The 27345-nt window shown below is 37.4% G+C and overlaps 1 protein-coding gene across 1 annotated transcript in view; it reads right to left on the minus strand.

Moving 5' to 3' along the window:
* Nucleotides 1–27345, minus strand: part of LOC127570580 (G patch domain-containing protein 8) — a 554058-nt gene that overhangs the window by 439975 nt on the left and 86738 nt on the right. The window contains exon 4 of the mRNA XM_052016258.1: nucleotides 10003–10083. Within this exon, the coding sequence (XP_051872218.1) occupies nucleotides 10003–10083 (81 nt within the window). The remainder of the gene's footprint in view (nucleotides 1–10002; nucleotides 10084–27345) is intronic.

Raw genomic sequence — 27345 nt, forward strand, 5'->3', positions numbered from 1 at the left:
ACATCTCCTCTAGTATTTGACATTTTGACCCTGGGAAAAAAGACTCTATCTACCCTATCTATGCCTCTCATAATTCTATAAACTTCTATCAGGTCTAGACATCCTCTACCAGGTAAAGACATTCATCTCCAGCATCAGCACTGCATACAATACCTAGTAGCAACAGAGCTTTGAATATTTTCCAAAATTCATTCAATTGACTTCAAAACTGGACCAGAGGAGCGAAAGGAATAAATGAAGACAAAGAAAGCTTAAGGTATAAACATAAGTCTGCCAAGTTAACAAAGCAATCCAATACACGGCTCCAAGTATTCCTATTTGTCAAGTCCTGAAGCAAAGCTGGTCCTGTTTGACACTAAGTAGCCCGCTCTGCTACTCAAATACACCATTCGCAATGGTTCAACGTTATATCAAGTCTTAAGGACACACGGTCAAGTTATAGTCTGCATGACTTGAATCAAAGGTGCAGCTGCCATAGATTTATATCTGGCTCTCCACTTACTCCATAAAGAGAGTTCTCCACCATTATTTCCAGTTTGTATTCCACAGCCTGTTGATACGGATGGTGACAATTTGATGGATGTGGACAAACAGGTACTGTGGTTGTTAGTCATCTCTGGCAAACCGTGTTTCATACCATGGCACCGTGACTGAGTTGCTTCCAAGAGTACATCCAGCATTATGATTAAGTCAAGCACTCACAGATCTTAGTTGTGTTATTAAGACTGTGTTCCATCACCCCATGGGAATAGAAGTTCCTGCTATAATAATCATCTGCCAAAGTGAGCTATGTTCAACTCTGCCCAAGGTGAGACAATGCCAAAACCAGTTGGTAAGACCAGGGAACATCTCCTGTGGGATGACCTGCCAACTACTCCTCTATGAGTCCAACAATTGTTCTTACAAATATTTGATCAAGGTAAACCTCCAGTGGGATTACAATGGCATCATTAATGCTAATGACACAACCACAATGCTGTGTTCTGATTGGTTCATCAGTTATGCCCAGACTGTAATACAACTAATTAATTCTAAGGACATTCAACGTGATATGAAAAAGAAAATACACTGTCAAACAAAATGAAAATAACAGCTTTAATTAATGTTGTATCTTCAACTTAGAGAAATATCCCAAGATACCGAAAAAAAAACAATGTTGATAGTATCCACAGGAAACCTTTTCACTGTTTGGAATCATACCTCACACAAAGGAAAATGGCTACATCTGCTGAAGTTCAATTACCTCAGCCTCAGAACACTGTTGCAAGAGTTCATTAGCCCAACCGTCTTTGACTGCTTCATCAATGGTTTTCTCTTCCATCATAAAGTTAGAAGTGGGAATATTTATTGACACTTGTACAATGTTCAGTTCTGTTGGCATATTCTTAGATAATGAAATAGTCTGTGCCTATATGCAGAAAGGCATGGACAACCTTCAACCCTGAGCTGATAAGTGGCAAGTAATATTCATTTCACTCAAGAACCAGAAAATAACCACCCCAGCAAGATGATTACTGCAGCTGTTTGACCTGCAGTGCAAATCCACTTCCTGTGGAAGTAAAACAGAAGAAGCCCATCATCATCTCCTTGACATTCGACTGCATTGTTTACCATCATCATCCTGGAGCATACCATTGATCAGGAAATTAAAACTAGACGAGCCACATAAGCATTGCAGATTTAAGATCAAAGGCGGGGTATCCCACAGCAAGTGATTCATGCCCTGGCTCTCCAAAACTTTTGCATAATCCACAAGGCACAAATCAGGAGTGTGATAGAACACTTCCCAGTTCTCTGTATGACTGCAGCTCCAACAACACAAAGAATGACCATATTTGGTTCAAAGCAGAAGCTCTCAGAGTTTTATCAAGGGTATTCAGGGATGGAGAGTAAATGTTTGCTTGTGCCATCCACATCCCAGGTGAGTTTCAAGGGAGCTCAGGAAACAGGGCAACAGTGAATTTAAAAGAACCATGGAACCAAAGCCACAGTGAGGTTAAAGGGAGTGCAGGAACAGAGGCCCCAATTAGTTTAAAGCAACTACAGGAAATGTGGTCCCTGTGAGTTTAAAGTGAGCAAAGAAACCAGAACCCCAATGAATTAAGGCAGTATGGGAACTGGGGCCCAGTGAGTTTTAAGGGAGTGCAGGAGCTAGGGACCCAATGTGTTAAAGGAAGCACAGAAATAGGGCTATGACATGTAAAAGGGAGCACAGAACCAAGGGCCCAGTATGTTAAAGGGAGAGCGGCAATCAGCACTGAGTAAATCAGGTGCCAAATCATCGGGATTTCCAAACAATGGATTATGCATTGTTGAAATTTTACTATCGCCAGTCCTTTATTGTCACAGGAACAAAATCTTGGCATTCTCTGGGGTTGAGGATGGCTTGATACCACTATAGTTTTGTGAGTTCTTCAGTGGCCAATGAAACCAATGTGGGACCTGCAGACCCTGCTACAGGTAAAATAGGAGGTGCTTGACAGAGGGGGCAAGTGGTTAGTAGAGAAGGTGATACATTCCTATCATTTACACAGGGAGTCAGCATGCCCCCTACAAAGAGACTTGAGTTTGTCATAATGCTCCATCTTCACTTTAAGCTGTTACAAGCCTGGGACTGCACAAGTTAGTGAGAATGTTATCTTTTTTCATGGAGACATTGAGGACATCCTTGATGCAATTCCTCCATCCTCCTATTAATCTCTTGTCATGAGAGAGTTTGGAATAGAGTGCCTTGTTTTAGGTTTCCAATGCTGGGCTTGTGCTTGCACATATTTAGAGGACAAGCTCCATGTCATTGCCAACTTATTCACTGAAGCATGAGAGAACAAGCAGTATACTAAACGTCATTAAAACAAAGGTTCTCTACCAACCTGCCTCTAGGGTACAACACTGTCCCCTGATGAGACCCTGGGAAACATGGACTGGAGCCATCTCTCAGCAATGGCAGACACTGATGATGAAATTCACCACCATCCCCAGTACAGCAGCATATCTAGTTGCCTGAGGAATAGAGTTGTTTGAAGATCAAAATTTAAAAGCCAGCACAAAGCTCATGGATTACTGGGTAGCAGTGATCTCTGCCCTCCAAGACAAGATTATCTACAGCAGACAGCTCAGTGCACTAGAGAGATACCACCTAGACTGTTTCTGCAAAATCTTCCAAGTTTACAGGAATGATAAGCAAACCTATGATCAGAGGTTGTGAACCGTAACCCCAAAATTAGATAGCCATCCAGATGTTTCGATCAACTAGTTGCAGCTTTCAGTTTGATTCCAGTTACTTCAATTGCCAACTCTAAAACCAAAAGAACTGGAGTGGAAACAAGTTATCTTCAATGCTGAAGGACCACCTAGGAAAAGGGTTTTGTAGCCTACTTTGGCCATCAACATCTTTTTCCACTGAGGGTCACATGAATGAAAACATTACGATAAGAATGTTGAAAGTAGGTACGAAGGGAATGCACAAAGTATTTAGTTAATGACCATACTACTTTGTTATGGAGTGCATGTATAAAATTGTTTTGCAGTTCACTTGCCTGGTTGTGGTTTTCATGATTTGTACTTAAGCAGACATTAAGATTAAAAGAGGGAATGTAACAGAAAGAGGTCTGAATTTCTCTTTTTTCATTATCGCTTATGAGAGGTTGGCTTTCCTAGGAGGCCACCATCTACAGATTATCCTTCATTGAAGAAAGTAATCATTAGGTCAGGAAGGACAATAAATGATGGCCTTGTCAGCAATGCCCATATTCAGCAAATGTGTAAATAAAACCCAAAAGTCATTAATGATCCCTTTCAATAGTTTCTACACACTATTCAGACATGCTTCCCTGTGAGTGGTCCACACTGTGATAATTGCACTTTAGCAGATCATTGTGGCAGAACATGAATGGCGCAATGTCTGATGTGGTGTGTTATATTATAAGCAAAGTGCACATAATTGCACAGATCGCAAACCATGAACAAAATTGCATTCAAATGGGGACACTCAGTGCATGAAGGAAATATGCTACATGAAAAAATTTCTAGGCTACAATCCCTAACAGCAGCACAGAATAATTTCTGCCAGGAGCAGGGAATATTTTAACAGTGTTTTGCTCCAAGTGCCCTGACAATTGCTGGTAGTTTGAGGAGTGTTCGCATCTACCATCATGAAAGCAAGCTTTTTTTTTAACTAGTTGACACATATCCTCCAAAGACTTCACCTGTAATACTCGGTAATGATCTGTGAAATTATTCTGGAGTTATTTTGCTTTCAGCATTCACAAATAGATGGGATAGAAAGGATTACTGTGACATCCTCCTTTACCATACAGAAAATGGAAAAAGGTTCATCAGCACTCTTTATTACATTACTATTCATAGACAAATTGCATTAGATGAATTTATAAAACCAATTATACTGAAGTGAATCCTTATCGTTTTTTCTTCTTATTGTTTCGGGTAATGACATCCCACTACCCACACAGCAACTGAGCATGTTATTAACTGTCAAATTCTAAAGATCTTTAATTAGGTAAAATGATGCAAAATTATAATTAATGGTCCTTTTTATGGAAAGTAAATCAATTCTTTTTGAATTCCTCACCTTTCCATTTCATTGTAGCATTAAATGTTTTCACTGAAAGGAAATGTTTCATTCCCTGAAGTGTTGATCCTTCTCATTTTGTCAAATTTGATATTCCTAGTAAAGCTTTTTCCCTTAAGGACATCTTTAAACTAATTACATTTGCAAATAGGGAAATGTAGCAAGAAAGTACCATAAACCCCAAAGGGCATATAAAACAAATTAATGCTTCCAACAACATATTAATACAGTTAATTCACATCCTTTTTATGGAAACATTTGCATAAAAAGAACTTTTTTCTTAGACAGTAATTTATTCTCCCTGGTCAGAGAAAAACTGACAGTTCATACAAACGTTTTCAGTGTTGATCCCAGCAAGAAAGTAAGAAAAGCAACATAAAACTAAATGATGGGACAAGTCCTAATGCCAAGTAAACTTGAAAATATCACAAAAGGAAAACAAATACATTGAGCACAAAAATGTTTCATTAAATTTATTAAGGTATTTGTTTAAAAACATTAAACTTTTGTCCTTCAGTGGACTAAAACATTTTTCAAAGGAAAAAAGTTCTGCATTACCTTATTTACTGCTTCAGTAAATCTGCTGAATAGGAAAAATATAAGCAAGTAAATAACAAAGTCTAGCTACCTCATCTAACTACCTGTACCATGCACTCTCTGTAGCCTTCAACAAATGTTTTCCATCCATTCAAGACATGACCTAACTTACATATTTGTCTCATTTTTCCCATCTTTTAAGACAATAAAACAAAGAGAATTGGAGATGACCCTCCACAAAGCTCACAACCAACAAAGGAAGAAGGAAAGGCAATGAACTTCATAGAATCTTGGCATGTCCAGCCATCAAAGATATGGGCCTCCCAGCTGTCTAATGTTGTGCCAGCTGTTCAATATCAGATCAATGATGGCCCATACAGATCACTCACTTGATATCAACCAGGAATGAAAATGGTCAAGTGCATAACATCATCAGACATTCTTACCTTGATAACACTCATTCACTTCTTCAAGCAACCGACAGGAGGCGGTCTGGCTGGTCAGTGCTGCCACCATTGACTCTGAAGAGGGCTCTCCCTCTGAGGTTACATCATCTCCAGACTTCTGTAGGCTGAGCATCAGCTCAGAAATTCACACTTTGGTGAGAGCACTAAGGTTTTCACCTGGTGACTCACACATCACAAGTGAACAAGCACAGATGGTAGAGACAGAGATGGCACCGAAGCTTCTGCTTCAGAAGATGTAGGATACTCTAAGTTCTGCTCAGCAAGATGCAGATCCTGTGACTCAAAGCCCATGGACAAGTAGGATAATTCTGAAGCCGCAGTACAGCAGTGACAGGGTGATGTACTGGCAGGTGTCCCAACTACATTGTGTGCAAGTTTGAAGAGATTGGAGAAGTCTGACTCAACCATGAGTCCCATAATGTTTTGATCCTTTAAGATTCTGGCTTTCTCAATGAAGGTTGGCAATCCGTGTGAAATGCAGTAATCACACAAGTTCACAATGGCATTAATTGAGAGACTAAACTCTATTAATGCCACATTAAATTGGATGATTGACATCATTGCCTTCGCTGTTCAGTATCCTGAAAATGTAGGTAGACTGATTCATAACTTTCAAAACGACACAAAAATTGGTGGAGTTGTGGGATAGTGAGGAAGGTTGTCAAAGGATTCAGCAGGATACAGACCAGTTGAAAATGTGGGCAGAGAAATGGCGGATGATGTTTATTCCAGACAAGTGGGAGGTATTGCACTTTGGAAGGTCAAATGTTAGAGGAAAGTATACAGTAAATGTCAGGACCCTTCAGAAAATTTATGTGCAGAGACATCTTCGCTATTCCTCTAGTCAAGGTGTTCCATACGTTGAACAAAAGAAATGGTTGTGATCATTGCAGGTCAATCATACAAGCTTCAGGACATCACTACAGAATTCCTAAGTCCAAATATCTTTAGCTGCTTTATCAATGATCTTCCTTCCACCATAATAGAACATAGAACAGTACAGCACAGGAACAGGCCCTTCGGCCCATGATGTTGTACCTACCTAATTAAACTATTCATTAAATGCCTAACTAAACTAGTCCCTTCTGCATATCCTTCCATTTTCTGCATATTCATGTGCCTATCTAGGAGCCTCTTAAACACCTCTATCGTATTTGCCTCAACTACCACCCCTGGCAGCACATTCCAGGCACCCACCTCTCTCTTTGCAAAAAAAATTTCCCCTCATATCTCCTCTGAACTTACCCCCCTCACCTTAAATACATGCCCCCTACTATTGGGCATTACGACAGTGGGAGAAAGATGCCAGCTGTATATCTATACCTCTCCGAATCTCATAAAACTCTGTCAGGTCTCCCCTCAGCCTCCACTGCTCCAGAGAAAATAACCAAGTTTGTTCAACATCTCCTGATAGCACATGCCCTTTAATCCAGGCAGCAACGTGATAAACCCCTCCTGCATTCTCCCCAAAGCCTCCACATCCTTCCCATAATGTGAAAATTAGAAATGTTTACTGATAATTGCACAAGGTAGTCCATAGCTACATGCAGCAAGAGCGAGATAACATTCAGCCATGATAAACAGCAAGTAACATTCATGCCACAAAAGTGCTAAGCAATGACCGTCCACAACAAGAGGGAGTCTACCTATCCACTCTTGACATTCAATGGCATTAGCACTGTTGAGTCCTTCATCATCAACATCCTGGAGATCACCATTGATCAGAACCTCATTTAGACCAGCCACATAAACACTGTATATACAAGGGCAGGTCAAAGGCTAGATAACCTGTGGTGAGTGACATGCTTTGTGACATCTCAAAGCCTTTCTTCCATTTAAAAGACAAATGTCAGGAGTTTGATGAAATACCCTCCATTTGCCTGGATTAATGAAGCTGCAAAACATTCAAGAAGGTCAAAATCTTCCAGTCTGCTTTATTAGTACTCTGCCCAGAACTGTGAATATTCATGCCCTCCACCACCAACACAATCAGTACTATGTGTATCATCTGAAAAATGCACTGCAGTTACTTGTCCTGCCACTCCAAAAGCACATCCCAAACCTCCTCCATGAATGCCATTCCTCCTCCTTCTGCTTGTCTTCCCCTCCTCCTAATTCTCCTTCTCCTCTTCCTCTGAATCATTAAGAAGACCCTGCTCTCTGTTTTTTATTTCTCCTACAGGCATAAATCTTGTGGATGTGGATGTGGATGTGGATGCAAAACACCAAAGCCCACAGTTAAATCCCTCTACTTGAGCAATTAAGATACCGAAAATAACAAATCTCCTTTCTGAGGGGCTAGCACACATATAGCCTTTCGTATCACAGATAAATGCAGAAATCAGTGAGTTGCAGCCAGCCTCCTGAAGACACATACTTCTCTGGGACTTCACCTTCCACTGCACACCACCCCCACCAAACACATGCTCACCTCTATTAAGATTCTTAAGGTGACCAAAATTTTGGGCAGAGATGGATTTTCCTGAGGACTATAAGTGAAGAATTTAAGGGAGATCATTCCAAAAACTGGCTCATTGGCAGCTGATGAAAAAGATAGGAAAGAATACAGAGTTGAATGCACAAAGGTCCCGGTGGCTACTACAAGTCTATTGAAAGAAAAAGAGAGCTTTCTCTGTGTCATGCAAATATTTATAAATAAACAAATATACAACCAAAAGATGTATTAAATTTTTTTATTAAATTAAATTTTATTTACAGCGTGGTAACAGGCCCTTTCAGCCCAATGAGTCCACGCCGCCCATTTTAAACCCCAAATTAACCTACCCGTACGTCTTTAGAATGTGGGATGAAACCGCAGCACCCGGAGGAAACCCACGCAGACACGGGAGAACATACAAACTCCTTACAGACAGCGACGGAAATCAAACCCCAATCGCTGGCGCTGTAATAGCGTCACGCTTTATTTCATAGCTGTATTGTGGGAATAAGTGTGCCACGCTTCATACTTTAAACAGTGACTGAAAAGCACTTTGGGGAATCAAGAAAATCTGATATTATATATGTCTGTGCTTCTTTCTATTTAATTTATATTCCTACATTTATCCCACTACTTCCTTTGAGTTAATTAATGCAACCATCAATTATTTAGATCAGAATTTATTCTAATTTGTGAAAAACATACATGTTGCTTCTTTTATGCACTATATTTTTAATGTTTCTTCCAGCACTTCAAACATGGTTTCAGTTAAACAGCCTATTTACATTATCATTATACATGCTTTTCAGTACATTGTTTTAGTCAGTACTGTAATTCACTTATTACATTTTATTTGCAAATAGAAAAAGATTCAAAGTAATCAGAGTTCAATTTCCAGTAGCTTAACCAGATTACAAAAATAATCAAACAAATTGTCAATTAACTAATATTCAATCAGTGACAATGTTGGTTTGATTATTTTTGTAATCTGATGAACTTTTACCATATACTGTATTTCCTTACCACATAAAAGATGCTATTCTGCCCACTATGTCAGCTCACAGAGCAATCCCATTCCCCCACTAGTTTTCTTTGCAATCTATGCTCCCACATTTCCATCAACTCCCCCCAAATTCAACCACTCACCTCCACACTAGGTGAAATTTACAGCGGCCAATTAACCTACCGACCTGCGTGTCTATAGGATGCGGAAGGAAACCAGAGTAACCTGAGGAAAGGGAGAACGAGCAAAACCAGACAAACAGCACCAGAGATCAAGAATGAAGCCGTGTCTCTGGAGTAGTGAGGCAGCAGCTCCACTTGCTGCACCACTGTGCCAGCATTGATTCCTTTTTTTAATTTTGCTCCAATAGATCAACTCCTACAGCATTAATAGAAAAGTTCAAACCTCATTATTGAGTAATGATGACAAGGAGTCAATGAAAGGTTAGTAACGCTAGTTGGCGACTGTACACCAGTTTTTTAGGCTCAGTGCACATTCAGTGCTCTGGATGAAATAAAACTGATAAAAATAATTCTATTGTGAAAATACAGAACCAGATTTCATTTCCTCATTATACAAGTAATTATCAGAAACAAATTAGAATCTTCCAGACCAAGTCTGTGGGTACATAGCTAAACCAGTCATTCAAAAAATCACTAAGATTTATTTGTCAATATTGTGAACTAAAAATTAACATCAATAGCCAGTTAGTGACTATTCTTTCTTCAAATTATCATATACAAATTCAATTCCATAAATCCTTGTGACCAAACACAAACAAAACAATAGCCTAAATATTACAATTGACGCATTACTATAGGTAAAGCCGAGAACATGCAAAAGATGATAACCTTCCTTTTTCAGTCTGCCTTAATGTGTGCAATCATTGAACATTTCAACACAATGTTTGTTTGCCAAATTAGGTTTAGAACAGGATCAAGAAGCAAGCAGTAGACATTCAAATTGTTACCTTGGACTTTTGTTTCTGTTGCTTAGATTGTTTCCTTTCTATTACTGTGGTTTGTTCTGCTGCGTCATTTGCATAATCCACCTAAAAGACCAATAGAGAGATTTAGGTAATTACACTAGATGTGACTTTCAAGCTTCCAACAGTCAGGAAGCATTAGTGCATTTACATTTTTATTTTCAGTGTTAAAGTGTTAGGTACTAATTTGATAGATACAAACTGATTGAAGTCTACAGCCAAAGCCATATAACTGTATCCAATTCTGGCTCCCCACTCTTGGTAGCAGAAAAAGGTCTTGGGAGGAAAGAATTTCAGCTTCAAGCTTTAAATGAAGGTAGTTCTCCTCACAGCAAAGATGGAGAGGAGGTTTGATGGAAGGTTTGATAAGGTAAATAGGGGGAAGCGAATTCCATTAGCAGATAGTTCAAGGAACAGAGAACACAGATTTAAAAATGTGTTTAAAAGAATACAAGGGCAATGTGATGAAAGCAAAATTATATAATGATCTGGAATTTACTGTTTGTTAATATGGTGGACTCGGAGTCAAATAAAGCTTTTGAAAGGAAAACATGGGCACTTGAGGGAAGATAACTTGCAGGGCCATGGAGAAAAAAAACATGCAATGGGACTAGCTGGATTGCTCTACTCAAAGCCAGCACTGACTGTATGGGCTATGAGGTCTCCTTCTGTGCTGCAATCATACTATGAATCTGTGTACATACATATACTTGACTGTTTTATAATGCTTGGGAAGACAAATCAAGATGCCAGATATTGTTTCACAAAGTGGTGTTCAATTTAACCACATTTTTCATTTTAAAGCCATTAACCTTATAAAGTATAATTCAATCTGTTTCTTGTAGAATCTTTTGAAATATATTCAGATTTAGATAGCAACATAAAGTTACTATTGCTTTTAATAACAAAAAAACATGGTGAATAAAATGGCCTAAATAAATGTAATGTAAGGAATAAGAAAAGTCAAGCCATGTAACCTGTTTGTTGATGATCCAAAGTATCCATTTAATTCAGATACAGTTTAATCGAATGTTATTAACAGCTTCCCATGCCCATGTTATAAACATGCACTATAGTGATAGAAATTGCTGCTGAATTTATAAAATATTTTTTACTTACTAAGTACATTATTTCTTCCTCAATATAAATAAAGACTTGGACTGATATTTACACTATCACTACAACATACATAACCAAAACATATCAAACTAAATATGAATATTACAAAATAATAATAGTTCTGGACATTTTAAGATCCTATTAATACCATCATTGCACTCAAAGGCATGTTGATAAATTATCCACTTCAGGATTGATTCATAATGGTCATCATTATCATAACAAAAAATGGCTCTTGGGTGGGCTAATGCTCCAAGCATGCATTGTAATAATGTCAAAATGATAATGATGATGTATGGCCTCTTAGGATCTCATCATTAGTTCAAAATCGTTATTTTTCAGTTATTAACCCAAGTGCCACATCACATATTGCTTAGTGCCATTGCTGATTAGTTTAAACCTAACAATTAAGTAGAAAGGTGATATCTGGACTATTTGTATCTCCTTTTAACAATTAAACATATAATGGACCAACAAAGTGGCATAATGAATTCTCTCCCTAAACATGCAGTCACAAATTTCTGACTGCAGCTCTTCCAGTGGTGATGCAATTGTTTCTCTTTGTCAATGCCAACAGTAAATTCAACATTGTTGTTAGACAGGGAAAAGAGACTCACGCTGGTTGACTTCACATGGAAAACTCCAAACAACTGCTACAGATATCAAGATAGCTAAAGATAGTTCCCACTGTCAGACAATGCTGCAAAATTCAGCAGAAGAATATACCTCATTATGTATAATCTAAACTAGATGCCAGGAAGTACACCTAAAAGTAAAAACAATTAAATGCCGCGTCCAGGAGCAAACATCATAGATTCACAGAATCACAGTTGTACAGCACAGAGACAGGCCCTTTGGCCCACCATACCCATGATAATCTTTTTGCCCATCTACACTAATCCCATTTGCCCACATCTTTCCATGCCTTGTCTATTGAAGAGCCTGTCTAAATGCCCCATAAACAATAATTTTATCTGATTCCACCACCACCTCTGGCAGCACATTCCAGATATCCCGTTGGAAAAGCTGCAGAGATTTACCAGGATGCTGCCTCGCTTAGAGAGTATGCATTATGAGGAGAGACTAAGGGAGCTAGGGCTTACTCTTTGGAGAGAAGGAGGATGAGAGGAGACATGATAGAGGTGTACAAAATATTAAGAGGAATAGATAGAGTGGACAGCCAGCGCCTCTTTCCCAGGGCACCAATGCTCAATACGAGAGGGCATGGCTTTAGAGTGGGAAGTTCAAGGGAGATATCAGAGGAAGGTTTTTTACCCAGAGAGTGGTTAGGGCATGGAAAACGCTGCCTGGGGCGTTGGTGGAGGCAGGTACATAGGTCAAATTCAAGAGGTTACTAGATAGGCATATGGAGGAATTTAAAATAGAGGGATAGGTGGGAGGAGGAAGGGGTTAGTTAGTCTTAGGCGAGGTTTTAAGGTCGGCACAACATTGTTGGCCGAAGGGCCTGTATTGTACCGTACTGTTCTACGTTCGATGTTCAACCACTTTCTGTGTAAATAAACTTACCCCTTATATCCCCTTTAAAACTCTGACCTCTCACCTTAAACCTGCACCCTCTTGTTTTTGATACGCATACCATGGGAATAAGTTTTTGACTATGTACCCTCTCCATTCTTCTTTTTCTTTTTCAATCTTTTTATTAATTTTCAAATTAATACAGAATAACACATATAACATCGGTAATTATACATATAATACAAAGAGATCGGGAGGACAATCATGACATATATAGTCATAAAGAATAAAAAAAGATATATTCTAAGCCCCACGGTTTCTTAGTAAACGAACATATTACAAAAAAAATCAAAACAAGAAAGGAAAAGATTTATTATATAAAAAAACCCAAATTGAAAAAAAATTCTAAGTAATAAAACGAAACAAACTAAAAATCAATTTCAGAAAAAAAAACTGGACTGACATTTCTCGATAAACAAAGAGCATTATTATGTCGTCAACTCCACTCCTCTAAATTCAAAGATTATTGAAAAGGGATCTATATCATATGAAAATATTGAATGAATGGACTCCAAACTTCCTCAAATTTAAGCGAAGAATCCACAGTGCCACTCTAATTTTTTCAAAGTTTAAATATGATATAGTTTGAGAAAACCATTGAAAAGTAGTGGGAGGTACTGGATCCTTCCATTTAAACAAAATGGATCGCTTGGCCATTAATGTAACAAAGGCAATCATATGACAAGCAGCAGCAGATAAGTGGCCAGATTCCATCATTGGTAGCCCAAAAATTGCAGTGATTGGGTGAGGTTGTAAATCAGTATTCAATACGGTTGAAATAATATTAAAAATGTCTTTCCAATATTTTTCCAAAAGAGGACAGGACCAAAACATATGTGTCAGGGAAGCCACCTCCAAATTACATCTATCACATATAGGATTTATATGGTGATAAAAACGGGCTAACTTGTCCTTCGACATATGGGTCCTGTGAACCACCTTAAATTGTATCAAAGAGTGCCTGGCACACATTGAAGATGTACTAACTAATTGAAGGATTTTCTTCCATGTCTCTGTGGGTAAAAGTATCTGGAGTTCTCTTTCCCATTCATTCTTAATTTTATCAAGTGTCTCTGGATGTATTTTCATAATTAGATCATAAATTATTGCTATCAAGCCCTTCTGATAGGGATTAAAACCTAAAATTTTTTCCGTAATTTCAATTTTATATGGAGTCGGAAAAGAAGGCATAGTAACTTTTAAAAATATTCTAATCCGTAAGTATCAAAAAAAGTGTGATCTAGGCAAATTGTATTTATTAGACAACTGTTCGAAAGATAAAAAAGTTATCAATGAATAAATCACGGAAACATGTTATTCCCTTCATTTTCCACAAAGAAAAAGCTGAGTCAATTTTGGATGGTTGAAATAAAAAATTAGATTGAATGGGGCTTGATAAGTTAAATTTATTCAATCCAAAGAATTTACAGAATTGAAACCATATTCGTATAGTATGTTTAACTATTGGGTTAGTCATATGTTTACTCAATTTAGTGAGTGCAAAAGGGAGTGGGGCTCCTAAAATAGAAACTAATAAAAATCCTTGAACTGATTCATACTCAAGGTATACCCATTTGGGACATTGAATTACATCTAAATCTTGTGCCCAAAAAATTAAGTATCTGATATTAATTGCCCAGTAATACAATATAAGGTTAGGCAAAGCCATGCCGCCATCCTTTTTCAAATTTTGTAAATATTTCTTACTTAACCTTGGGTTTTTATTCTGCCATATATATGAAAGAATTTTTGAATCAATAGTGTCAAAAAAGGATTTCAGGATGAAAGTTGGAATCGCCTGTAATAGATATAAAAATTTTGGTAAAATATTCATCTTAACCGCATTAATTCAGCTTATCAATGATAGAGATAATGGGGACCATTTCGTAAATAATTGTTTAATGTGATCAATTAAAGGTAGCAAGTTAACTTTAAACAGGTCCTTATGCTTCTTGGTAATTTTAACACCCAAATACATAAAATGGTCTGTTACTAATCTAAATGGTAATTGCCTATAAATTAGGGTTTGCATATTTAATGGAAAGAGTTCACTCTTATTAAGATTTAATCTATAACCAGAAAAAACATTAAATTGAGCAAGCAGTGATAATACTGCAGGGATGGATTCCTCCGGGTTAGAAATATAAAGTAACAAGTCATCTGCATATAGAGATACCTTATGAATCCCCTGTCCACAAGTGATACCAAATATGTTAAAAGAATCCCGAAGGGCAATTGCCAAGGGTTCCAAAGCAATATCAAATAATAAAGGACTTAGAGGGCAACCCTGTCTAGTACCTCGAAAAAACCTGAACAGAGGGGATCTCTGATTATTAGTAAGTATTGAAGCCATATGTGTGTGATAATTTGATCACAGATATAAAATTGAGACTAAAATTAAATTTCTCAAGTGTATTAAATAAATATTCCCATTCGACTCTGTCAAACGCCTTTTCAGCATATAATTAGATAACACATTCTGGAATTTTAGATGAGGGGGTATATATAATATTCATTAACCTCCTAATGTTAAAATGCAAGTAATGATTCTGGGTAAATCCTGTCTGGTCATCAGAGATAATTCGTGGAAGAACCTTTTCCAATCTAGAGGCCAATATTTTGGAACCCACATTTAATAAAGAAATGGGTCTATAAGATGCACATTCAGTGGGATCTTTATCTTTTTTAAGAATTAAAGAGATAGTAGCTTCATAAAAGGATTGTGGTAGTTTACCCACTGATAGGCCATCTCTAAAAATGTTTCCTAACTAGGGAGAAAGGAGATCAGAAAAGGATTTTAAAAATTTGACTGTATACCCATCAGGACCGGGTGTTTTACCCGAATTCATTGAAAAAATTGCTTTCTTTATTTCTTCCTCCGAAATGGGTGCATCTAATATTGAACATTCATTACATGATAATTTCGGAATCTTCAGGTCCCTTAAAAATCCCACTATTAATGTAGAATTTTCAGGGAATTCTGATTGGTATAAAGAAGTATAAAATTCTTGAAAAGAGTTTTAATTTGTTCATGGTCCACTGTGTAGTTGCCATCTAATTTACAAATTTTAATAATCTGACGTTTAGTTGAAGCAGCTTTCAGTTGATTGGCAAGCAATCTACCAGATTTGTCACCATGTATATAAAACTGACTTCTGGTTTTAAGTAATTGATTTTCAATTGGAGATGTTAACAATAAACTATGTTGTAATTGAAGTTCTGTTCTCTTTTTATAGAGCTCCAAATTGGGAGCAGCAGAATATTTTTTATCGATTTCTTTAATCTTATCAGCCAATATACGTAGTTCATTAGTAGTTCGTTTTTTCAGTCCAGCAGAATATGAAATAATTTGACCGCGGATGTATGCTTTGAAAGCATCCCATATTATCCCACTGGAAATTTCTTCAGTAAAATTAGTTAAAAAGAAAAATGAAATCTGTTCTTTAATAAATTGGACAAAGTCTGAATCTTGCAATAGAGAAAGATTGAATCGCCATTGTCTGACGCCAGAGGTTACACCTGCTAAATTAATTGATAATTTCAACGGCACATGATCAGAAATGGCAATTGCATCATATTTACAGTCAATAATAAATGGAGCTAATCTAGCATCGGTAAAAAAAATAATCAATCCTCCAGTAATTATGATAAACCTGAGAGAAAAATGAAAATTCTTTATCATATGGGTGTAGAAATCTCCAAATGTCTAAAATTCTGGAATCGACTAAAAAGGTATTAATAAAAACAGCGGATTTGGTTGGAAGTGCAGGATTCGACACAGATCTATCCATTGGAGGGTTTAAACAGTAGTTGAAATCTCCACCCATAATCAAAGTATATTTGTTTAAATTAGGAAAAGGTGCAAATAAATGTTTTAAAAATTCAGGATGGTCAACATTAGGTGCATAGACATTAACCATAACAACATTTTTTATTATGAAGTAAGCCAGTAATTAATAAAAATCTACTATTCGGGTCTGAAATTATCTCATGATGAACAAATGAAACTGAGGAGTCTATGAAAATAGAGATTCCTTTCACCTTTGCTTGTGAATTAGAGTGGAACGGTTGACCCCTCCAAAATCTAAAAAAGCGTTGATTATCCTCTCCCCTCATATGCGTCTCCTGCACAAAAATAATCTGAGCATTCAGTCTATGAAAAACCTTAAAGACCTTGTTGCGCTTAATTGGATTATTTAAACCGTTGGTATTCCAGGAAACAAAATTAATCATCTTATCCATTTTAATAGACTAAAAACATATGGTATGTAAAGGGTTAACCTTACTGTACAGGAGGCTCATTAACAGGAAGAGAAAAAAGAGTTCAAAGAGGAGCCGGATGTGACGAGAATTCAGACATATTTGTAGTTCATTGGTCCAGAGGAAAAAAACTAACCTAAAAACACCCCCACCCCCAGCTACAAAAGCCCAAAAACTGGCCAACAGGCAGCGAGAAAGCTATCTACTAATCTGAATACCCCCAACTCTATAGGTGACAAAACTCCAATATTGAAAAGAATGTAAACCACCTTTTAATCAAAACAAATTATCGAGAAACCCAGAACAAATTTACCGAACTATAAGCAAACTTGTTAAAAAAAACATTTAAACAAAAGCAAAGGATATTAACAATCCACATGTTAAAAAATACAGTTTTATAATTATTTCAAAGAAAAAAAATGATCAATCACTTTGTCAAGTTCTTGATTATTATTAAAACAGAGCATTAAAAAAATTGAACTAAAATAGATAATAGAAAAAGAGCAATCATTAAGTATGATAGGTGTCCATGTTCCAAAACCAAGCAGGAGAACGTTAACCAAAGAGAAAAAAAATCTCCAAAGTTAGGAAGAGTCAAATCTGAAATTAATTATTACTTAATAGACCAAATAAGCATTAAATCAAGGAAGAACGCATTTCTTAACCCTCTAAAACTGAAGGCTAGTCCATGAGAAAATCTTCGGCATCCTTGACAGAGTTAAACCATTTACGAGATTTATCGGGTAATGTAATTCTCAGCCGTGCTGGAAATAATAATGCTGGATGGTAATTGCTTTGATAAAGATGCGACATAACCGGTTTGTAACTCAGTCTCTCTTTCATAACTTCTGGAGTATAATCTTCAACCAAACAAAACTTCCACTGTTTATATTGAATCATTCCACGACGACGAGCAATTCGAATTAAATTTTCTTTCATACTCACATAATGAAATCTCAATATTACTGGCTGTGGTTTTTACTCTGGCGGAGGCTTCGGTCTTATTGCTCGATGAGCACAATCAAGAATAGGCTGAGCAGAAAACACTTCAGAGCCAAACACATCGACCAGAAGTTTAGAAAAGAATTCAATGGGGTTGCCAGTTTCAGCATTCTCTGGAAATCTGATGATTCTTACATTCGCTCTCCTACTGCAGCTCTCTAAATCAATAATCCTCTGTTTTTGCTGTTCCAGCTTTTGTTTGATCGTAATAAAATCTTTTTCAAGTGAGTTCAATCTGGAATCTCTCTTTTTATCAGCTTGATCCAGCTCAGCAATTAATTGCTGCTGTTTAGCGTTTTCCTGAATGAGTGCATTTTGTCTGTCTTCAATGTGCTTTAAAAGTGTTTCCAAATCGGCAAATCTTCGATCCAGCTTTTTATTCAGTTCAGAAATAGCTTCCAAAGTAGGTTGAGAGTCTCCATTATTCTTGCCATTAGCTCCATCTTGAGATCTGGTATTCATTTCGACAGTTAAGAATCAAAATTAACCTTGTAACAGTATTATAAGAGTCTTATTATAAGGTGTTACATGAAAGTTAGATGGAGCAGAGCCAATATATGTCTCACTCCATGAAGCGCCACGAATAGACCTATCCATGCTTCGCATAACCTTATATATTTATATTAGGTCACCTCTCAGCTTCCTTTGCTCCAGGAAAGACAAGCCCAGCCTTTCCAGTCTTTCCCCATAACTAATGCCCTCCAATCCAAGTAACATTCTGGTAAATCTGCTCTGCACTATCTCCAGTGTAACCACATCTTCCTTATGGTGTGGTGACCAGAACTGCGCACAATACTCCATATTATGACAGGAAGCCAGAAAAAATATCATTTTACACCAGGAAAAGAATGCAGCATCTGGCCATAAATCCAAGATTACTATGCTAAGAAGAGGTCACAGCAACTACAGAATGGAAGAAAGATGTAAAAACAAGCTATAATCCAACTATTTAGCCTTGAGAAACTATGAGGTTAATAGAGTCTGAAATGGAGGGGTGGGGGAGATGTAACATGTTTAAAATTTTTCAGATTATTCAAAGTGCACTGGAGTCAGAGGGAGAATGCAGCATAAATGACTCAGGATAATGCTGAAACAGCACAGATTAATCAAGTTAATGCCAAAACAAAAGGCAACTGCAAGTAGGAGAGATATGAGATAAAAGTGGAATTATTCAGCCACCCTTTATGGAACTCACTTGACTTTCATTCCATTGGTCAAGATTTTGTAGTCAATGACAAGGAGAAAGTGTGCACTGCTGATCAGGAAAAAAGGCAACTGGGATTTTGTGGGCTCTGTGGCATTCAGCAAATGACATCTCAAGCAGGGTGAGCAATCTATCTGACTGAAGAATCACCACAGACCACAAACTAGAAAGTAAAATGCCTGAATATTTTTTTATTTTGCTTTGCAGAAAATGGAACAAGTGTGACACCTGCATAGAGTCAAGAGAGAAGATGAAATTAAAATAAGCAAACTTTAAGGAAAAATTTACAGCTAAAAATATTTTAAGCAATGATTTTATAGAAATGTTAAAAACCATGGATTTTTGATGGCAGAAAGAGAAAGCCTACTGTCTAGAAATGCATCCCCAGATGATTGCTCTAAATACGTTATATAGCCAATAGAATGAATTTCTGAAGTGCTGCACAGTGCACTGAAGTGAATAAATGATGTTCACCATGCAAAAATGGCAAGAAAAATACAGAAAGAAGCTCAACCACTGTAAGTGGCTTTTTTCAATCTTATAAAAGCCTTTATGTCAGTTGAGAGTCTGTGGAGAATCCTTCTCAAATTTGGCTGGTATCAGAAATTTGTCTCCATTCTACACCTACTACATGTTGAAATGCAACACATGATTCTAACCACACATCCAATCCCACTGCAGACTGGTGTCAAGTAAAGCTGTGTCTTCACTGCAATACCCCTTTCACAATCATATTTCTAGTCACAATATTGCACCTCACCTCCAACAAGCCTCCCACTGGAATGGAGCTAAGCTACAGAGCAAACGGGAAATTGTTAAACTTACATTGCCTCCAATCTAGAACCAAGCATAGGCATCAAGCTACAGTACACAGACAATACTTGTGTATATGCGCATTCAGAGGTCAAGCTCCAAGTCATCATCAACTCATCCACTGAAACAAACAAAAGAATGGCTTTACTAAATATCTGGAAAACAAGTACCCTCTATTATCCTGTCCCTGCTGAACAATACAACACCATGACAATAAATATCCACAATGAGATGCTAGAAAACATGGATCAATTTCCACATCTATGAGTCATCCCTCAGTGAAGGAAGAATTTGGTGATGAAATTTGCTACCACCTCCACTGACATAACCATCTGAAGAAAACAGTGTTCAGAGATCAAAATCCTAAATACAGCACTAAACTCATAGGCTACAGGTTAGCAATGATTTCTGCCCTCCAGAGCCATGAACTACCTATATCAGATGCCTCAAAGAACTGGAGTGATGCCATCAGTAGCAAGATAAGCAAACCAATATCACCATCATCTCCGAGGCCAGCATTTCCAACATCAAGGATCGAATTATTCTCAGCCAGTTCACATGCACATCACCAGAGTCCTGAGGTAGTCACTCCACTCCAAGCACTACCACTCATCAGGGGAATGGATCTTCAACTGCTGGAAGATGTTCTCAAAGCTCTCTTGAAAACACTGTAACATTCTCAGCAACTCATGGGAAACACTGGTCCATGCTCACCCAAAATAGAAAAAGGGTATTCAGGATGGCACTTCGGAGGGAACACACAAAGGCCCAGGAAGGATGGCAGACAGAGAACATCACCTCTCAATGTACCCATGAATGTGATCAAGCACCTCCTGCCCCACCTGCAGGTCACACATTGACCTTATCAGTCACCTCAGAATCCCATTGCACAGGAGTGGAAGCAAGTCATCCTTGAAGCACTACTTAAGAAAAATATATAACATTCATCACAACTGGGCAGGGACGACTTTCTACGAATATTTCCTCATAAAAGATGTTATAGTTGCATCTAGCTTTGCTGCCATAGACTATGTAATGGCACTTTCCTACAGACATTATCAAATAAAGTGCAACAAAGCCTGCAAAATGGTTTGTGGTAATGCAATGGGTGGAGCTTCCCTGGCTGATGATCAGTCAGACGATTTCTTTCATGCAATAACAGTAATTTGAATACTTCTGATGAATCAACTAACATAGAACAAAGGAGCTGGCAGAGTCTATTCTTACAATAGTTACTTGTCAAAATGATATCTAGAAATATTTACAGGCAATGTTGCAGGTAGGGGTAATAAGAAGCAAAGGATATCAAGATCTATCTGCTATCCCTTGAGAAACCTTTCTCTAAGGAATGCCAGTTGTGAAACCAAACATGAGCATGGACACATACATTCGATCATGGCTGATTTATTTTTCCCCCTCAACCCCATTCTCCTGCCTTCTCCCCGTAACCTTTGACCACCTTACTAATCAAGAACTTATCAACCTCTGCTTTAAATACACCCAATGACTTGGCCTCCACAGCCGTCTGTGGCAATGGATTCCACAGATTCACCACCCTCTGGCAAAAGAAATTCCTCCTCATCCCTGTTCTAAAGGGACGTCCTTCTATTCTGAGGCTGTGCCCTCTGGTCCTAATCTCTCCCACAACTGGAAACATCCTCTCCATGTCCACTCTATTCAGGCCTTTCAAAGGCTTGAACAGTGCATCAGAGAAACTGAACTTCATTGAAAGAATCTTCTGCATTTCCACATTTAACTATGCAATTGGAACACTTGAAATTTCTGTCAAGTTGACAAATTAATGATAGTGAATATTGACGGTTCCATTGGTACAACAAAAGCAGTTTTCACACCAATGTCAGTGAAAATAGTTAGGAAGAACCAGGTAAATGAAACATATCATCCATAAGCTCTTAGGAAGCTAAAAAAAAATCTCCAGTGGGGCATAAAAGGCCTCGGAACAGCATTTTCTTTGTAACCCATCATGTGGCAACACCGGATGACCTGTTATTTTAACACTTATCTCATTCATTGTTGACAGTATAAACATACGAGTATCATTAATCATCAGAACAGTGCTTTATTCTAATTAAATTGCTCTGAATGCCCTTGCTAGATTTCAATAAAAACTAACAATGGGTTCGACCATACTAAGTTTAGCCTTGAGTAGTGAATCAGATTTAGCCAACAGACAAGCAGAGGGTGAACATTTATCTAATGGCAATCAGTATGCAATCAAGACCAATGTAGTGTTTAAAACGGACAAATAAAAAAGACATGAATGTTCTAGATTTAATCAAAGCTGACTTTAGCAGAATGAGTCAAATATTGTCTATGGATAAGATCACAGAAGGCAGAGAGAGAGACGTTCAAAAGGAGTTAAGTATATAGTCAAAACTCCAGCATGGACAACTCAAGAGATTTATTTCAAGAGATGAAATTAAAGGACTCTTCAAAAATCCCAAAACTAGCACAGATCCTAACAACTCGGACAAACATACAAATAACAAAATAAGTAAACAAAGCACATATCCTCAGAAAATTAACACGTGGTTTTCTCCCAAATCATGTGTGTTTGCGTGTTAACAGGAGAATATTTTGTACTTTATTCAGGACTGGCATTTTTTAGCAAATACTAAAGATTGAATTACCTTGCATAAACTATTTTAGTGCATAAAAGATCTGCTGAAATATATTGGTCTTATGTTACTCAATTAGGTAGTGTTGAAAATTGGCCAAGTTCTTTTAATAAATTAGGCCAAGAAATTTGCAAATAAATAGGTTGTGGATGAGTTGAAGGATTAATTTGGAAACATTCATTTTAGAAGTGTTGATTGCAGAAGGATTAGAATTTAGACAAAATATACTGGAACACAATAACATTACATTTTTGATGAAAACAGATATTCAATTGAAAAGACATCAAAATAATGTTTGAATCTAATATTCAAAATCAAATTTAAATTCAGAAACAATATTTTGTATAAGTTGTTTCCTATACCAAAACAATTACTTCCACTCAACACAAATAAAATACAGCCACAGCTAACACTAATGACAAAATGAAAGAAAGCTTGCTTAATGTAAAGCCCAAGGACCTGATGACCTACGTCCCAGAGTTTCGAAATAGACGGCAGTGGAGTTAGTCTATGTTCTGGTTATTATCTTCCAAAATCCTACAAATTCTGGAATAGACCCTGCAGATTGGAGGGTAGCAAATAGGGAACTACTGACCTATCAGGCTGACAACAAAAGTAGAGAAAATGTTGGAATCTTTTATAAAGGATGTGATATCAAGACACTCATTAAATAATATGACTGAACAGAGTCAACATGGATTAATAAAAGGGTGAACATGTTCAACCAATGGAGTTCTTTGGAGATCATTTAGAAGAGTAGATAAGGAGGATCCAATGGAAGTGGTACTTGTGGATTTTCAGATTCTTGATAAGATCCCACACAGGAGATTATTGAACAAGGTTAGAGCACATGGAATTGGGAGCAATAAGCTAGCATGACTGAGAACTAGTTAATGGAAAATAAAGTAGCAATAAACAGGTCCTTCATGGGGGGCAAGATCTGTCTAGCTGGGTGAGGTAGAGATCAGTGGTTCAGCCCCAACTATTCACAATCAACAATTTGGCTGAGGGGACCATTTATAACATTTCCAATTCTGCTGCTAACTGAAACTAAGAGGGAATGTGAATCATGATGACAATGCAATGAGACTTTAAAAGATATTGACAAGCTAAGTGAGTGAGCACAACTGGCAGGTAGAGTACAATGTGGAAATGGGTGAGGTTATCCACTTTGAAGAAAAAACAGAACTGTTTTAATTGTTAATAAATTGGGAAATGTCAATGTTCAAAGGGAGCTTGGGTGCAGCACACAATTAAAAAGGCAAATGGCAGGTTGGCCTTTATTGTTAGAAGATTTGGGTATATGAGTGTAAGTCTCTTCACACAATTATACACAGTGGAGTATTGTGTACCATTTTGTTCTTCCTAGGTAGAAAAAGGATATATTTGCCATAGAGCGAGTGAAGTGAAGATTCACCAGGCTGGTTCCTGGGATGGCAGACCTGTCACATGAAAACAGATTGAGTAGACTATGTCTCTATTCTCTAACGTTCAGTGGTAAACTCATGAAAATGTTCAGATTTCTTAGAAGGATGGGATGGGCGGGGTAAATTGGGGATGGGAGAGGAGGACAACTCCCCCGGCTAAGGATTTGAGAAATAAGTGCCATACTCTAAAAGCAATTGGTAGACCATTTAGGATTGAAATGAGGAGAAACATCTTCACTCACAAACAGTGAATCTTTGGTATTCTCTACCCTAGGGGTAGAGAATCAGAGATCAATAGATTTCTGAATATTAAAAGAATGAAAGGATGTGTGAAAAGGGCAGGCAAATGCTCTTGAGGTAGCAGATCAGCCATGATCTTGCCAAATAGCAGGGGCTGAATGCCTACTTCTTGTTCTTCCAAATGTCAAAAGAAAGTTTTGGTTGCCCTCACTTTTTACCCCAACTCCCTACAGCTCTGGCCCTAATCCAACTGTACCCATAATTGAAGCTCCATCTGGCCCCCGACTGGACCCCATACCATGTCCCCAACTCAAACTTAGAGGCCCAATATCAGTCTCCTCTTTCCCACGATCCTCTGGACCTAAATTTTGCTCTGGATTCATCTAAAACGTCCATTTGTACAAACTGCAATTGTGCAGAACATGATGTTAAGTGTAAGGAAAAGGGCCTGGGGCCTTGGACACTGCTAACTGTTGCTCTAGTTATTCATTGACTATAACTATCATAGGCATACTCTACAACCACCCTTTCACTTTGCCTCCCTTTGAGGCAATAAAATTCCAGGCCCCAATTTCAGTATTTTTCCCTCAGATACTGCCTTATGTTTCCTTCATATTTTCCTCATGCAAATATGCAAGGAACATAAGGCAGTATCTGAGGAATTTAATATTTCCATGTCGTAATCTAGAAGGCCATTTTGCCCTTTGAGTCTATGCCAGCCATCATCAGCTCCTTTTATCCTGTAACCTGCCCTCTCTCACACGTCAAAAATTTCTACCCTGATTCTTCTACTACCTATCTTCACTAAAAATAATTTACAGTAACCGATTAACCCCTCAATCAGCAAATCTTAGGAAGGTGATCATAGGAAGAACATGCAAACTCCACATACTCCACTCCACAAACTCCACCAGAGGTCAGGACTGAGTCTGGATAACCAGAACAAAGAGGCACCCATATCATCTGCGGCACCTTTTGATTTCTAATGAAAGAGAAATCCAAAGAAAATGGGCTATAAGAGATTTAGCTGTCAATTTCCACGGTCTGGGCTGACAATCATTTGTAGGTTTGCCAGAACAAGCATTTGTAAGTTTCTCATTCAGATCATAGCGTTGAAAAACAACATAAATTAAATTCAGGAAGAGAAAAGGACTGTGGAGAAATGTGCAAGAAAAAAGAGGAAACTTAACCAGAAATAAGCCAATTTTAATAAAATTAAAGGAAACTAACCCAAATAATTCTGAAACAAAATCTGTTAAGTAAATGGGTGCAATGCAAAATAACAAGAATTATTTAAGCGGGTGCTGTCTAGGACAAAGACATTGTCCATAAAAAGTTCAGTTAGTTTTGGAAACGCTGGAATTTTAGTTGAGTTGAGAAATTAAAACGAAATTGAGACTTTAAAAAAAGGCATTTGATAAATCCAGGGTTGTTACAAAAATTGTAAAATAATATATGGGAAAAGAAATAAGAGATAACGGAATAACCAAGGGTGGGCATGAAGAAAGACTTGAAAAGGGGAGCAATAACATATTTCAAGAGAATCAGCACAGAAGCAATAGATATTGGTGCCCATCCCCAGTTGTCACTGCAAATTTGTTGACCATACAAACTTCAATCAGATCAGAATTAAGGGAACACCTATGAGCATTATCCTGGAATAATTACCATGAAATCTGTTTCATAAAAATCGCACAGGACCATGATATTTAAACATGTGGGAATAAATGTCGGAAAACAATGCAGAATCATCTTAATAAAATAAGTAGTATTTATTGATATTTAACTGAAAACTATTTAATACGGTAATAAAAGTTCATGTTACGGTTAAAATAAATATAAATACATTTACTATTGAGGACAAGTTATTGCCTCCACATATTTGAAAATGGATAGATGAAAAGGATTTTATTTGTCACTAACAATCAGTTGTATCACTCTAAATATGCTCAACTAGTTCATAGATTACTAAACTGGATGGCCTCAAAATTCAACTGCAGGGCAGATGTCTTTAATGGAGTATGGGATTGAATTAGCATGTAACATTGATTGTAGATTACTAGAGACATTTACAATGCCAAAATTAGTTCTCACCTAGGTAAACATCGGATAATAAGCCAAACTGAATTTTTACAAGACAATCATATCTGACTAACCCAATTGAATTCTTTGATAAATTAAAAGAGAGCCTTGAAGCTAGAGCAGAAAATGTATATATGTATTTCAAGAGTACTCTATTTAAGTATCTCATATACTTACTCAGAAACAGAAGCAAGTGGTAATAAACATCAGTGGTAAACTGAGAACATGATTGTCTAAGAGATTGTAGACAGAGAATAGTGGTGGATGGATATTTTTCTGAATGGAGAGAATTACTCATTGAGGTCCCCAAGAGTAGGAATTAGGATCAATGCTTTTTTTTGTTATATTTAAATGATCTGAAACAAAGGGAGTACAATTTCAAAGTCTATGACCAATACAAAATTTAGCTATATATGATTCTTCTAATGATTTCCTCTTCTTTAACAACCTCCAGCTTTCTTGCCATAACCATCTCTTTTCAACCATGGATATCCAATTCCTCTACATCTCCATCTGCATCAGAATAGCCTGAGGTCCTTCATTTCTTCCTTGATGAGGAGAAAACAACAGTTCCCATCTACCACCATTGTGTATATGGTTGAAACCAGATCGCATGTGAATAACTTCCTCCTTTATACTCATTTCATCAAAGTAAATGGAATCCTAATGAATCTTAAGTGTGCCTGGTATTTGTCATGGGATTTGTAGAATATTCTTTATTCCAGCTCTACTCACACTTACTCATCAATTCTCCCAGTATACCAATAATTGCATTGTTGCTGCCTCTTTATCCTTGCACCTCCTTTAAAATTGCTCCACTGAGTTTGCATTGCCTCTCATCCTACATGTTACCAGAAATATCCTGCTTTCTGTTCAGATAAAATTGGGATGTTAAAGACAAACTTACATCTTATCACTCTGAGTCAGTTCATTGGTGTGTTGCAGCCCCCCCAGACTAGTAAAGTGATACTTAAAAATAATAAACTGTGATTTAAAGCACTGGTCA

Source organism: Pristis pectinata, chromosome 5, assembly GCF_009764475.1.
Source record: "Pristis pectinata isolate sPriPec2 chromosome 5, sPriPec2.1.pri, whole genome shotgun sequence".
Classification (NCBI taxonomy): domain Eukaryota; kingdom Metazoa; phylum Chordata; class Chondrichthyes; order Rhinopristiformes; family Pristidae; genus Pristis; species Pristis pectinata.